The sequence below is a fragment of the Conger conger genome, chromosome 14, assembly GCF_963514075.1.
Source record: "Conger conger chromosome 14, fConCon1.1, whole genome shotgun sequence".
In the NCBI taxonomy this organism is placed as follows: Eukaryota; Metazoa; Chordata; class Actinopteri; order Anguilliformes; family Congridae; genus Conger; species Conger conger.
This window is the reverse complement of record NC_083773.1, coordinates 15242803-15259580: the sequence shown is the minus strand read 5'-3', so window position 1 is coordinate 15259580 and position 16778 is coordinate 15242803. Positions and strand designations below refer to the sequence as shown.

Sequence of the window (16778 nt, the reverse complement as noted above, 5' to 3'; positions counted from 1 at the left end):
AGAAAACAAACAGGTAAGCATAAAGAAAGAATTTCACTGATGTAATACTGTTTATACAGAATACAAGACTTTAACTCCTCCTGTGGGTCTGCCACTTCAGAAGACTGTCCTTTTGTTCACACCTGATATGCAGAATGCAATTATCTCACAGAGGTAAAGACATTTCATGTTCAAACGACACCACTTCATGTTGCGTCAGTTCACTCCCTGTTCCTGCATTAAACCAGATTACAAAAAAGACATGACTACAGACTAAAAAGGAATAAAAATGACCCTAGGATCAGCCTCTTTGCATTTCATTACTCTCACATTAGACACTGTGGATTACTAGCCATCTATGGCAAAGCAAGGATTCTCTATTTGATTATTCTTTTATTGTTTATTTTGAGTCTGGTTTTCCATATGACCAGCTTTATATTCACAAGGTGATCAGATGAGACAATTCAGATGAGATCACACTGGCGTGCATGCTCGCACACACACAGACACACAGACACACAGACACGCACAGGCGCACACACAGGCGCACACACAGGCACACACACAGGCACACACACACAGACAAATGCAAAAGAGTATATGGAGAGAGAATTTTGGAGGCTGTATTGGAAAAGAGAGGAAATAAACTGCAAGCTCTGGATTTGTACCAAGCGAAGTGTTAAATCCGACTTGATTAAAGAGAGAAAAAAAAGGAAAAGCCCATAATAGCAGGCTGCAGTTGCCTTCTTAATGAAGTCCACTCCTGCTCTCCAGCTCTGGGACTGTGTACAGCAAAGCAAACACGCTCATTTGCTGTCCCCTTGACTGCAGTTGCTAATCGCAGGTCTGATCTCAGCACCGGCCAGAGTACCGGGAACATCGCTCTGCTCTGACCATCCAGGCAATTTGCTTTGCCTTAATCCCTCCTCTCTCCATACTCCGATGCCCCCTGGCTAATCCATACAGCCGCCAGAGCACCAGGCACACAACGCTGCCCAACTACATTTCGCTGACTGGGATGACAACAGCTATTCCTATAACTTGGAGCGATGTATTTAGTGTACATCAGCACATTCTAGAGCCCAGAGTGTTACAGTTCCTACTGAGTGCTGCGGTGTTTACTAACATATTTGAGTGCATGTGTCCTTGCGCCTTTTATAAATCGCTCTAGATAAGAGTCTGACGAAACAAATGTCATGTCATGTCATGTGGTCCTGAGCCAAAGGCTATTCTTCCCCACTCTCGCATCCTCTGTTTGTTAGAAAAAAAGCATCATTTTCATGTGGGAATTATTGGCCTCAGTTCAGAAAGATTCCAGTGGTACTAAAACAAAGACACAATCACACGCAGGAAGCGCATCACTCATCACACTGTTGCCTTCATTGTTGATTATTTTTTAGTATTTTCCTGGGTTTTTTTCTGTTGTTGTTTCCAGTCACTCTTACTACCTACCGGAGTGAAAACAGCTGTTGGAAATCTACATAGCCAGGATGTTTGAGGGGAAGCAAATTAGAGCCGCATGATTTCTTTCTGTTTGTTAGGACGCTGTCTCCCCATAACTTCCTCAAAAGCACTTATCGGATGCCACATCAGCCCCTTTATTAATCACCAAATTGCCAGTTCATGCACGGAATAAACATGAACTGGCAATTTGATGATTAATCGTCATGATGGTCCACCAACCGCAGGACTAGCTAGAATGGCAGTAAATGGCCCTTGACCTAAATCCCCTCCACTGGGGAGGCTGATGGATTTCAGACAGGAAACAAGGGAGAGGCTTTCACCAGCTCTCCCTATTCTCCGAAATGCAAAAAGCCCCTCAGAGGTGTAATGGATGCAGGATGTTCCTTACCTTTGAAGGACAGGAAGACACGCGGGGTGGAGTGAGTCTCACTCTGAGAACCCAGGGCCCACAGTGTCAGAACCACCAGGGTCTGAACCGACCACAGAGCGACCAGGGGCATTGTGGGTCCACTTCCTGTGACAGAGAAACAATCCCAGGACCCTGTGAGGAAGAGAGGGAGGTCTGAGCTGAGGTCTGAAACACTACTTAGGATAGCGCTGGAACAGGAAAAGGCGCTGTTGAAGGATGCTACAACACCAAGCTACAGTTAAAATAGAGTTGAGTTATACCTTACATTACATTACATTACATTAATGACATTACATCTCTTTAATCAAGTCGGATTTGGCTTATCCAGAGCGACGTACAACAAAGTGCATATCCATAACCAGGGATAAGTGCGCTGAAAGACCCTAGAGGGAAGAACAATTTCAACTGCTACCTGCACAACAAAAATAAGGACCAGGGCCTACTGCTTACCTAGCCAAACTAAAACATCCTGATACACAAATACCTGATAGACTACATGAACCCACACCATAATCTCAAATCCAAAATGTGCAATCCAATGCAAACACTGATGTTTACAATCTCTTGCTTTCTCATTGATAACAGGGCTTAATCACAGATAAGTTGGCAAAACTTATGTTATAAGAAACTGTTCCAATCACTACTTTCAATAACTGCTCCACCTAGTAAGTTTGTTAGATTCATTAATCTTTCATGAGTATTTAAATAAAAGATTGATAGAAGTAATTTATTTGCAGTTTAAGAGCTCCAGCTATAGAGTCTGACTCATGGAGTAGAAGTGTCCTCTAACACTGAGAAAATGATGGTAAAGTCATTCAGTGAAATTAATATGCAAACACTTGAGACTACATGCTTTGCTGGTTACAGCAGACATAACTCAAAAACATGCATTTCATAAGAGTTCATAAAAACCCCCCACTCTTGTCCAACCAGTGAACATACGCATCATGAAGTTCTTGAATAATGGCCCAGATCTCATGCAAGTTCTTTCTTCATTTGTACAGCTGTCAGGTTGATATCAGTGATATGGACATTGGTCACTATCAGGGGATGCAGTAGACTATCAGTCCAGAATACACACACATGCACGTATGCCACGCATGCACTCACACTCACTCTCACACACACACACACATCTGTCATATGGTTCAGTGAGCAGGTCTGAGAGACAAAGAAAAGACCACACAGCTGCACTGTGGGTTCAGATTGTCTGAAAAATGAAAGAATATGAATCCCATGCAACTGCAAAGTTCCTGACGTTCCAAGCCAAAGAAACAAAATCACTCAGTGGCAAGTGCTTCTGCATCAAACAGCAATAGGAAACCATGCTGACGCAAGCTAAGTCTTTTGTCAATTGTAACATTATGCAATGGGGTGATTACCAAATATTTAATAATGCATATTTTGTTCTGTTGTCAAAAAATGCAAAAGTTAAATCTCTCTCTCTCTCTCCTGATGTTTATTCAAGTGCTCATAAACCATAAAAAACCTTATCACCCCTAACCAGAGCAGACAGTCCATTCCGACTCAGTGAATAGTGTTGATAGTGTTGTTTAATGTTGGGATTGGAAGTAAACCTGTGTTCACTACGTCGTATTCTGGTGACGATGTTACAGCCAGAGATAGCTTCGCCACCCCTTTCCTCTGATTTAAGGTCCCTCCGTAACTACTTTACCTCCATCTTTACTTTGTACATTTGTAACATTCAGTTTTTTTTGCATTCATGAAGGCACAGAGCAGGCTACTTCAAAGACAACCAACAGAAAATAATTGTCTTAGGCAATTACTATCATGTCACTTTTTTGTCCAGGTACAGGTTTCCTGTTCAAAGTAACTCTGCACAACACCATAAAGCAAACATTCCCAGGGCAAAGATTTCGTCAAATGTGTTTCTGATTAGAAATGAAGCCGATGTAATCCAACAACCCATCACGTCCTGGATGTCACCTAGAGCCCGTGTCTCAATTCAGGTATAATAGTTCTCTATACATTGATGATTTAAGGGCTCCCATCAATGTGAGAAAATTTCATCGGCAAAAGTGAACTGACAGTATTGCAGTCCAATAATACTGTGTATGGTGAATGGAGAACTGGAGGGCTAGTTCTCCCTGAAATCCTTAACCAACACACATATGCTTTCACCCTGAACTCTAAACACCACAAGCTTCATCCTGTGGACCTAACCTGCCACCTAACCTCTGCTTTTATCCAGGTTTACACTGGGATTCTCATTATTTATTTGGATTCTGACAATCTTAATAAAGGATTTGCACTGCAAAGAGCACAGAAATAAACAGCACTGAAGAACACTTTAAATATCTCTCCATACCTAACAAAATAGAAAAATCAGAAGCAATGTCACTAAGCATAACGCCAAACTGTGGAAGTGCTGAAAAGCTGAGGAAAAAGAGAGGGGGGAGAAACCAGGATATCTCTTGACAAGAATGAATTTACATGTATGAATGAAACCAGCTGTTCAGACCTCAGCAATTTGTTAACTACCCTGCTATTTACTTAGTCAAACCTCACTTCCCCCCACCTGCAAGTTACACTGCACAATATACTTTCAAAATTCAGCTTTTAACCATAAATCCAATTCACCTATAATTTTGCCTTTCCTTTAACAAAGACTTATTTGAAAAGAGTTCTAAATAGTAGCCCACACAGTGCATATAAAGTAGTGCATTTCTTTTTCTACAGTCAGTTAAAAAAGGTAAATTATGACAAAAACTAAACTGTGTATTTTTCACTTGTCTTTTTTATATCAAATTACATAATCAAATATCATTTTATTATAGTTCTGCTTAAATCTGACAATAGGCAATAGGTTAAAGTATAAAAAATAATAAATCATGCCTTGGCATTCTTATGTGTTGATTTAAAGATGCTTGATAACTGTCTACCAACAAGAATCAAACTGTGGACTACAAATCTGTAAATAAGAAAAGGGTTGCAATGGGAAGACACATAGCCTGCGTGCCCCTGCTAATAGGCTACTTATGATGATCCGAAGTGAAAGAAAATTGAGCAACCATTACAACTGAGGCCAATAAATACTGCCAAAATCTGGTGTTATGACTATTTTTATTGTGTTTTACTAAAACCTAAATAGCCTATCTAATTCTTCACAAAACATAAGTTCCCAGACGGCAAAGTCGCATTATCATTTTCTGTGAGAAGCTTTCTCTAAATAAATCGGTGTATGGCAACAAACACCTGAAATACTGTACAAAACGCATCTGGACCGAAGAAAAACTAATTAAATAGAATCATAATACTGTTCCGTACTGTCCTCGTGGATGTGCCTTTCACATGCGTTTAAATGACAACAAAGGTAGTCAGAAATGTCTATTAAGTTAAACGTAACTACAAAGCTAATAGACCTATCAAATTATATGACAACTCAAAATATTCAACAATTATGGGGTCTTATTAAAGAAATAATAATAATCCTCATCCTTATCCTCATCCACAGAACACATGTACAAATATAATTACTTCTAAAAAAATGATGGTCATCAGTTTGCTTTGTTCATGGCGCAGTATACACATATTACACGTATATTCGCAGTAGACAATGTATTCCAATAGTTCTGACAACATGGGTAAATGGTTGCATATATGATTCGCCGCTACAACAGCTTTAAAAACTCCAAGATCTGCGTAAAGCTAGGAAGTCTGCACGAGTCTGTTTCGCATATAAATCCACATTTTTACATCTTCGAGGGGAGAATCGTTTAAGAAACGCAAGATTTATAATAAGAAGTCATGGTGAGATTATTACAATTTTCCAATTACTTTGGGCGGACTGGATTCCATTGCATGCGCAAATAATCTCAGTCTCAAGTGAAAATGTGTGGAAAGTAGCCTAATACACGTTGTTTTACAATGTTGAAATAACCCAAGTCGCCCTAATAGTGATATCGTTCCACGGAAAACCACTGTTAAAACTACATAGGTAAGTCACCATGTTATTGTAAAATCAAGGCTAAATAAATAGATGGCATAGATCTGGATGCAGTCAAGGAATATACCTCACCGCCCTCAAGTTTCATTTTTGCGTTAATAAGCCTACATTAGGTGCATGATAGATTTACATGTATCAAGCTAATACACAAACAAACGAAAAATAAATAAATTCGCTTAGATTATTGCATTCCTCTATACTCGACAGTTTCATTGGGGGAAATGCATGGATCTGTCAGAAGACGTCGGAAGTAGTCTTATTTTATACAGCGGATAAGAGTATTGTTATATAGAATACCTTGATTGTTTGAGTACAATTCATGAACATCTTCGGCACTAATTAACATTGTAGCCCATTTAAGTGTTTTAACTGCTTACGTTATGGGTAAAGAAAGCACAGTGAATTTGCTGTGTGTAGTGTATTATTGCACTTCATGTGCGTCCCAGTGTCTTTCTGACAATTCTGTTTGAAAGGACAATTCACTGACGAACTGACTCGGCGTGCAAAAAAAAAGGAAGAGAAACAGAGAGAAAACCCTGGCAACAGAACGCGTGTACAGTAAAAGTTCAGAGAAGCCTGGGGGTTAGAATGTTTAATGTGTCTTGTACAGAGGTACGTTTCAACGCAATATGACTATGCATCTGCAAATTACGATCAAGTTGAATTGATCTCAAACGCTTATAAAACCGGGCTACTCATAAACAAACTCTGAGGTATAAGCACAGAAAACACTACTGTTTTCGCAAACACCCAACTTGTGGTTTTGCACATGCAATTGGAATTAGTTTCTTACAATCTGACATTTTCTCCAAGTAACGCGGACTCCCAAGAAAACTCAAAGACCCCATTCCAATACATAGCTACACAAGCTAACGACTCGCTGCTGCTACGACTAGTCTACTACTACTGATGCTGTCATAATCATACTAATAATAATAATAATAATAATAATAATAATAATAATAATAATAATAATAATGTAGGCTACTCCCCTGGCACAGCCAGCATATGAAATGTTTTTTTTTTTTAATTACACTCAACTGTAAACTCAATGACATCTGAAGCAACGGTTTGAAAAGCTGTGATATCAGTCGTCTGATAACAAAATACTGTAAATCTCCTTCATAGATTTGGAAGGAATGATGCGCATTGCCTGCTGTCACTAAAAAGTTCAAGTAAATAGTTACCTCTTTGTTAGCTACTCTCCGCCACAGACAGTTGAAATCCCAGTCATAAAAGTCATCTAGGAAAAGTCAAGAATCCACTGAAATTGATGTTTTCTAAAAATATTAATAAACCGTGTCGATCCTGTGTGAAATGGCTCGGGTCCTTTATCTTGAAAAGCACACAAGCTTGGGTTATTTCTGGTCTGAGTTGCCGCCACTTTCCGCCTTTTTTATTGAACCTGAAAAAAATCCACTTTATGAATCGCTCGGATGGTGCGATTGTATGCAACAGAATGCTCCGACTGGCAACTCCTGGAGACGAGCAACTTGAAGTATTCCGTATTTTCTTTAATTGGTCTGAACGCTGAAACAGCAGGCTGTCTCTCTCTCTCTCAGTGCTAAGTGGCTCCTGACTGCTGTAGAAATGCGCTGGCAGGTGGATGCAATGCTCTCATTTGCGTTGAACACACCCATGGGGCGTGGACTTACCTTTCCTGCTGCAGCCTCTTGCTCCGCCTCCGACAGAGTAGCCTACATAATAAGCGTTCAGATCCATTTTACGTTGTTAACATTGACCGAGGAGGGCTGCACACCTTCTTGGATTAAAACGTGAACGAGGCAAGCACGTATTCCGTTTGTCTCTAGTCTAAAATACTAGCAACCCGTTAACCTACTGCCACAACGTGTGAGTATATTAAATACATCCACTTAAGGATGACAGTGTAGACATAATGGTTCTGATTCTGGGCTTACAGTCAGAGTATTGAGTTTGATTTCAGTTTCTCCTTTGACTCGTATGTTCTGGAATACATTAAAACACATCCAGACAGTTTATCTGGCAGTTGCCTTCGATTAACTTGTCAGCTATGTAATCTAATAATGCATTTCATGTATTGAAATGACAGAAAAATACATGTTTTAAATGTGGTATTGTACCTTACATCCATGTGTAAATGTCGCATCTGATGCCAGTTGTTTAATTGTGTGTGTATGTACAGTATTATAAAATATATATACATTGGTGAAGGATGTGGTTTAGAATTGTCTTCAGGCTCCACTTTCCCACTGAGTGTACCAATGCAGAATTATTATTTAAAATATATATTCTTGAATAACTTTCTAAATCTTAAACCTCAAGTTTTATTATATTATCTGTGCAACCATCAAAAATGCAGCAGAAATGAATGGCCTCTTTCTCTCTGTCTGTCTTTAATAGAAACACACAGCACACTCGTACACACCTGGCAATCTGTGCGTTTGTTCAAACTTTTTTAAGTTGACACGTTTGGGTGGGGAGGCAGCTGGGCATCAGAAAGGAAATGTGAGGAAAGACTAGCTGCACTCATGTTCACCACACAGTGAATGCATGCACAAATGACTGCTAGGCCTTACACTAGCTGATTTACTGTTGTGTCATGAATGTTCCAGCACTCTCTGGAATCTCTGTCATCTGTTGGGATATTTAATGTATATACCTGCATGCTATCATACATCTTCATATTCCTGTTTGCCAAATAAAACATTTTTAGGGATCATGTTTCAGAACAAGTGGAAACTGAAATGATATGATGTATGCACAAATGAAACGGATGATTTTTTCTTTTTTTTTTGGAAGGATGGGGAGTCGATTTGACTGAGGAGAGGGGCATCAAATGAGGATATTGATTGGAAGGGAACGTAAACGGACATGTCCAGAAAGTGGATGGAAAAGTGCAGCTCTAACTTTCATTTCAGCTGGTCTATAAGACTTTAAATATTCTTTTGAGATTTACTGTCTTCACAGTATAAACTCTGTCAGGGTGAATTTCATGGTCGAGTGAAAACCCCCGAAAATGTCCAGTGGCTCCTTGGACTTTCACTTCTTTGTGGCATTCAGACAGGCTTTTCTCTTGTGTCCCCATGCTGAAAATCCTATTAATTTCTGCTGTGTCCTTTTAAAAACACCATTAATAGGCAGCACCAGAGCCCTTCAGCACTAATCACCTTACAACTCCCGTACAAATCCAGTTTGAACTGCTAATTACAGGTACTATACATCTATTGCAGTTCTACTTTGGAAGAGCAAATTCCCTGGCACTGACAGCCCCCTGTTATGAACTGCATTTGTCACATATTTTCACGATAGAGAAAAAAACATTCTAATCATTCTCATTACTGACACATTTGCCTGTCTTTGCTCGGAAGATTGCAATACAGGTACAGTGTTATTTACAGAAGGCAGTCGAGAGTTATGTGCAGACGAAACAAGGATGAGTGGAACAGCTTGCATCATTGCCATTAAATGGCAAAGAACTTGAAGGTGCAGAGATTAGAGGCCTGTGGGTTAGTGCTGCAATACAAGTCTCTCCTGGTCCAGCTGCTTATGTGTTCACTGCATTGCAAGTTTGTCCATGATAAGAATGCCTGACAGGCCATTTGGATGCAGTAGATATCCTTTAGGTACAAATAGTCCATCCAGTTCCAGACTGTAGGCCTGAAGGAGGAAGACAACTGAATTTGTCTGAAGTGACCTTGACTCTGAATGTTATCAACCATGTCTGTAGAAGTGATGTTATGCATATTAGCTAAGCAGGTTGTGATGTAAGGGTTGCCTATATATATATTCCCAAGATTTGGCAGTGCACATGTAGCCTTGAGGAGAGTGCTTCCAGGTGTATAAATACAATATATGCAATTTAAACTGTGAGTTGTCATAGAGGTCTAAAAGGTCAATAGAAGACTCAAACAATAATATAAACACACTCACGGTTACTCTATAACAATTGTTTGAATGAAATGTTTATTTACATATGTATGTGCAAATCTATAATTGCGTATCTTATATATGATAATTATTATCAGAAGAACAAAATAGTACACATTCTGTTGGCCCAACTCTGCAAATCCCCAGAAAAGGAAAGATGTTTGTCAGCACAAAAAACATCAATCAACTTCACTTGCTCAGCTGCTCACCCAACCCCCATACATCCTATTTTCACTGTTTTCAAAGTGCCCTTTCAAATTTCAATAAAAGCCCTGTTTTTGCACATCTAAGACATCCTCCATATGGAATAGCCCTGACCGAGGCAGCCTTTAGTCTTTTATGTTTCTGCAGAGGGTGGCTGCTGCCTTCTTCATGCGCTGCCAGCTCCAGGGCAGGTCCACTCTCAATTGAACATGCTTTTGAAATGGAATTTGGAATGGGGCCAAGCTCAATTGGAAGATTTTTATTTTGCTATTTTTTTTATTGCCTATGGACATTTTGCTCCTACATTTTGATGGTGTCTCAGGCCAGACTCAAAGTCACTTTTATTGGACCCCACAGACAGTCTACACATGCACTTCAGATTAGAGGAGGTGCAGATGTGACCATGGTTGAACAGAGGTAAACGTTAGGACGTTTTCAAGTTGGACTGTATTGGGTGAGAAAATGCTTATCACACTGCGTTTGTTGAAATGCGGAGGATGACCTCAAACACCGCACTATGGAACCGAAAGAGCCGCAGGGTCACAGGTCAAACCATGTGTGAATTTTCTCTTTCACAAAGTGTGTGTGTGTGTGTGTGTGTGTGTGTGTCGATGTGTACATATGTGTCTTTGTCATATGTATGCGTCTCATGTACAGTGGATCAGACCTCACCAATCACCAACCATTTGTGCTTCAGATTAATGGAAGTATTTCCCAAGTCAAGTCAAAGTTAACTACAGTAATTACATTTTAAAAATGGTCTATTAGTAACATAATTGACCATTTCTAAACTAGTAATCATTGCTATTTTATTTTCTACCCTGTTTCATGGTTATTGATATTATATGTGATATGTGTAATGATATTACTGTGAATTACCAGCGGATAAGGTCCATGTTGAATCATAAAGTGAAAAGGAACCCTCCATTTCAGTCCCTGATGAGTCCTGGACATCACTGTCTTCTCCACATGCTTCTCAAAGGGAAGGCAGAGGTCTGCTTTAATAAATGTCCATTGACTTTCCCCTCAAAGTTATCTGTTCAAACAATACCAGAGTGCACCTGCATTCCGCAGGAAGAAGATGAAACTCAGACTCCCACAGGGTTATCTTACCATCTTCATGGCGGGTCTCATTAAAAAGTTCAGCTCTACCTGTTTGCAATTTTTCCAGTTGTGAATTTACAATTCCCCACACGCACTTGAGCTGAACACATTCTTGTAACATTATGTGCTGTGAAGAACTGTATGACCACAATACGTACAAGGGTGCAAATATGTACTTGTACTCACCGATGTCCATAATAATTCCATGCCATTTCAGTAATGAATATCTTTTGACAGCACATGCTTTAGTGATAGTGTTCACTGAAGTGCTGCATTGCTCACTGAAGTGTTGTTTTTAGGGCCACGCTAAAACCATGCATTTTTTAGATGTAATACTATGGAAGTGTGCATATTCAGGATTAACATGCTTCAGCAAGTCCTATAGAGAAATATCAGTTTAAAGGTGTATGTTCTGATCTTTGTCTCTATGTACAGTAGGTTCTGAAATTTGGGGAAGAGAGTTTACTCACCTTGAAGAAAAATAGCAAAAACAAAAGCATTGTGAGGGGTGAGTGCAAGAAGGAAGGTGGGTCATACACAGTATAGTTATTCTGAGTAACAAGGGCCAGTAGTGTCCTAGGACCAGTCATGCCAGGCTGAATGAAGCTTTCATTAGCGATAGTGTCTGTGTGGCAAACCATACTAAACCCACCGTCCTATTGGCAAACGTGTAATGTGGGCTTCTTCTGTTTCCACTGAGATGTCATGGTAACATTTACAGGGGGACATCCTTCTCGTCTCCACCCATCACCACCTCCTCCTCTCCAGGCCAATTAGCAGAGATGAGTGCCTCCCAGTTTGCAGCTATCCCAATGTTGACATGAGGGACACCGTCCAAACACTGCAACTGTTTACAGAAAATCATTACCTTGGAGATGCAGTGGCATGTAAATAAACACTACTCTAATTACAGGATTTTATTTGTGTGTGTGTGTGAGTGTGAGTGTGAGTGTGAGTGTGAGTGTGAGTGTGAGTGTGAGTGTGAGTGTGAGTGTGTGTGTGTGTGTGAGAGTGAGAATGTGAGTGTGTGTGTGTGTGTGTGTGTGTGTGTGTGTGTGTGTGTGCATGCTTGTGCATGCATGTGTTTTCAAACACAGTGATAAGAAATAAAACCTCTTGTGTTTTGCTGTAAGTTTGACTTAATTAAACCCCTGTTATTTCTCCCCTACTCCTGTCATGGTATTTAGTGCAGACAGCAGACTCGCCTCATAACCCCAAGCTTTCTCCAGTCCGCAAAACAGCACAAAGCCCGCATGTTAATATTGACCCTGCTTCATTCTCATAACAATGGGGATTTCAGCCACAAAACATCCTTTGTTCTGGGGTCTGTGTCCTTGGCTGTGGACTCCTTTACTCTGCAAAGCTCCAAAACAACTTTTATAACATTTAAGCAATTTTTCCTCAAAATGTACCAGTGGTTTTTATTGAATCGAGGAGTATATCATGGACTTTTTTTCTTTGCATTATTCTAGTCCATATTTTCTAACCAAGGAACCCCAAAATAAATAATAATAAAGCATATTGAGATGATGACACTGAACCTTTCATAAATGTATAAGAAAAATATTTAAAGAGGAACAGGTGCAAAGAAGAGCTATTGGCTGAAAGTGCCACAACCATGATTGCCATACTTTCTTGGCTTTCGTCTGACCTTGCAATACAAATTTTCTAATGAAAATCATGTTGTGGACATGGAGATTTCTTTCAGAATGCAATGTTCTTCCTTTCTCTCTGTGGGGCAGATTGCCCTGTTAAAGACTCAATATGTAGTAATCTTTCAACCTCAATTGAAAAGCTGTTACCTGACAGTGAGATAAGATATTAAAAATTCACCAGTCTTGGCTGTGCTTTGGCTACTATTCTGGCAGGCTCATTAGCATTTAAATGGGAAAAGATAATATAGTGGTTGACGGCATCTCACCTTGAACAAAGAGGATCTTTGTCAACTTAGAAAAGACATAAGCTGAGGGGGGAACTTCAGTGAGACTTAAAAGGAAAGAAGTCATAAACTGTCTTCCACGGCTGCAGTGAGACGGCCATGATGTAGACCCATACAATCAGGCAGAGGCATGGAGGGCGCTAGCTGTCCGAGCTTCAGAAAGGACGTCATTTACAGCTCAAAGATGATTTCAAAATGGCATAGGTTCATTATTTTAAAGATTTGAATTGTACTTGGAATGATTTCATTCATTATTTTTAATTGTAATTTTAGTTTGATACTATTTTGTTAATCCATCCATCCATATTATCTGAACAGGGTCGCAGGGGGGCTAGAGCCTATCCCAGCATACATTGGGCAAAAGGCAGGAATACATCCTGGACAGGTCGCCAGTCCATCGCAGGGCACACACACCATTTGGACTGTGGGAGGAAACCCACTCAAACACAGGGAGAACATGCAAACTCCACACAGAGAGGCTCCACACCAGGATTTGAACCCAGGACCTCCTTGCTGTGAGGCAGCAATGCTACCCACTGCACCATCTGTGCCGCCCTTATTTTGATAATTATTTATTTGATTATGTATTTTTTCTGAATTGCTTGTATGTGTGTGGAGTGTCGTGAGTATTTGCCCCATATTTGTTCCCCCCATGTAAAAGGTTAAAAATAATAATTTAAAAAAAGATAAAATGGCATAGGTTTTCATGAAGACTGATGTAAATACATCCAACTTTTCTTTTTTATCAAAACAATGTGATGATAACAAAGATGATAATGGATACAGAGGCAGTGGGAAAATATGAAAATTGTGCACACACACATACGCCCACACACACACACACACACACACACACACACACACACACACACACACACACACACACACACACACACACACACACACACACACACACACACACACACACACACACACACAGGAGTTCTGACATCCAGGGACAAGAGCAGTGGTGAGCTGGCCTGCTGTAAGGGAGTGGTACTGCAGAGAGAATCTGTTCGCTTACCTCAGCACAGAAGACCACTCTGACCATCCAAAATCAATCATGCAGAGGCACCACATCACAGCTCCAGAACAGCCCCTCACAACCAGTTCCCAACTCTACACACTTTTTTTTCCAACAGATGTCAACTACAACAAATTACAACCGTACCTGTTGACCAAAATCAAGAGCATCATTTGACAGAAGCTCTGCTTGGGTTATATACCTATGATTGTTGTCTGTTGTTGGTTTTTGTAAGAGTCTCATGTGGACATAAGCTTTCCTCTATAGCAGGGGTGTCCAATCTTATCCAGAAAGGGCCGGTGTGTGTGCAGGTTGTTGTTTTAGCACAGGACTAAGACAGCTGATTCTACTCATCAAGGTGTTGATTAAAGACCACAGTTAGTTCATTAGTATAATCAGGTATGTTACTGCTGGGTTAAAACAAAAACCTGCACCCAAGCCGGCCCTTTTAGGATAAGACTGGACACCTCTGCTCTATAGTGTTGATGGGCAGAAAGTCTAACAGAAGGGATGTGGATTAGCATGTGAAAACTGTTGTTTTAAATAATACTGTACTTTGCCTTTGGCTTCCATTTGTGGTCCTGGGGAACATAAAAAGTGGTTTTTGGAAGTGGTTTTGAAATGAAACAGCAGTCACCTCCCAGGGGAGTGGAAGGTTGTGTTTCAGTTTCACTGAGCTGGGTTGCTGGTTAGACTCATGCTCATAATCTCTGTGCTATGTTAACGTCTCACACACACACACACACACACACACACACACACACACACACGCAAAAGCATGTATGCATGCTCACACACAATGTATCAAAATAAGATGACTAAATTATTCTTTCTGCCAACAAAAACAGTGATTTATGTGTAAATTGGGCATGTCTGATAGTTTTCTTCTCATTACCTGCGGTTGGTGAGATGGAGGAATGTTGGCTGCAGTGACCCAGTACACCTCCTGACCTGCAGCTTCTCCCCACCGCCATTCTCCTCCTTGGCAAGCCCACTCAGACCATAACCTCAAGTCATTCTGCAGAAACCACTCTAATTTCCTTCCATGTTTCACACGTCAAATTGGAAGAAGAAGGAGTGAACTGCTCTCATCCAAGCAATGAAAACAGCCAGAGAACCAGAAGGAGAGAACTGGAGCATGGCTGAAGAGATGTAGCATTCACAACCGTGGACGTGTTTAGGTATGCCGGCATAGGCATGCCTGTGTATGTGAATGCATTCATGTGTGTGCGTGTTTTTCTGTTTGTATTGGCTCCTATTATCCATATATGATTTATTCTATGCATTGGAATGTGGTAAATACAATAATAATGAATAATATCACAAATATGCAGCAATGAAGTATTCTCCGATTTAATGTTCATTAAATGATTTCATTGTTTGAAGGCCAGGAAATGTTATGGCCTCTTCTCCTGCTAAGTACACAGGGCAGGAATGGATTGAATTATATAAACAATGACCAGCTTTAGGGAGAGCAAAACGCTGACAGAATGAGCAAATAATGTAGTGAGCAAACACATTCTTTACTATCGATGAACAGATTTGTGAGCTCACACCGGTATCTCAAAGACACTCATTATGTAGCAGATAATCTCCGTATGCTGTACGCTGCAGCATGCGTTACTGCTGAGTCAGGAGTCAGAGATCTGGCCATCACATCACCACCAGTGCTCAGCTTCAGGCTCAAGAACATAGACAGCAGGAGAAAGTAGAAAGGTGGAATTACATTGATTTGCAAGTAGGCTATGAAGTAGGCTAGACAAGTGGGGCGTTCCAACCCATTATTGTAGACAGGTTTTGTTGCTTTGACAGCTTAAAATATTGGTACTGGAACAATGATTAATCCCTTCGGCAAAATTGTTTTGGCATTTTTGTGCTGGTAGTTTTTACTCTTAACTGTGTGTTACTGCATCGCATTTTATTGCAGCAGTGCAATGCAGATACCACCTCTGCTTGATTAAATGGTTCTTGCGTTATCTATATATTAATATCTTTGGTTTGTCATTTACTGTTCACTGTAAACAGTCATGTGCTGCAAGAAACCCCTGAGACCTTTTAGCAATAAGTGTGGAAAAACACTCATCCCATTGGTCTGTTTAATAGGTCCCTCTGCAATCGTCAAACAAGGCTAAGAAGAAATATCCCCGCAAATGTTTAAATGCCAATGGAAAGGTCACATTGTGGAGGGTGCGAGCACAGATGGGGATGTGGTACACCGTCCTCTGTAAACCCTTTTCTTGTTATTTTCTTTCCTGTAATAGATTTTCAGTGGCCCATCAGATGGGCAAACATACACTCAGTGAGCGCTTCATTAGGTATTTATTAGACTTATTTTTTAGACTTTTTGGTCTTCTGCGGCTGTAGCCTATCCACATTGACGTGTTTGATGCATTGTGTGTTCAGAGATGCTCTTCTGCATGCCACTGTTGTAATGTGTGGTTATTTGCTTTACTGTCACCTTCCTGTCAGCTTTGACCAGTCTGGCCCTTCTTATCAGACCTCTCTCATTAACAATGCGTTTTTGCCTGTAGAACTGCTGCTCACTGTATGCTTTTTGTTCTTCACACCATTCTCTGCAAACTCTAGAGACTATTGTGCATGGATATCATCAGTTTCTGAGATACTCAAACCACCCTGTCTGGCACCAACAATCATTCCACAGTCAAGTCACTTTGATCATATTTCTTCCCCATTCTCACGTTTGCTCTGAGAAACAGCTGAACCTCTTGACAAAGTCTGCATGCTTTTATGCGTTTAGTTGCTGCCACATGATTGTCCG

General features: G+C 40.4%; 1 protein-coding gene and 1 long non-coding RNA gene across 3 annotated transcripts in view; one reads left to right on the top strand and one right to left on the bottom strand.

Annotated features, from left to right (window-relative positions):
* The window catches only part of sema3fb (sema domain, immunoglobulin domain (Ig), short basic domain, secreted, (semaphorin) 3Fb), a 77389-nt gene extending 70000 nt beyond the window's left edge, over positions 1 to 7389 (bottom strand). For both annotated transcript variants that reach the window (XM_061219319.1, XM_061219320.1), the window contains exons 1-2: positions 7007 to 7389; positions 1832 to 1984 (exon numbers count right to left, since the gene is read on the bottom strand). In XM_061219319.1, the coding sequence (XP_061075303.1) occupies positions 1832 to 1943 (112 nt within the window). In that variant the 5' untranslated portion in view covers positions 1944 to 1984; positions 7007 to 7389. The remainder of the gene's footprint in view (positions 1 to 1831; positions 1985 to 7006) is intronic.
* Positions 7390 to 7560: 171 nt separating this feature from the next.
* Positions 7561 to 9724, top strand: LOC133110760 (uncharacterized). Its single transcript, XR_009704908.1, has 3 exons — positions 7561 to 7670; positions 8202 to 8306; positions 8601 to 9724. It is a non-coding gene; the product is annotated as an uncharacterized LOC133110760 (long non-coding RNA).
* The last annotated feature ends 7054 nt before the right edge of the window (positions 9725 to 16778 follow it).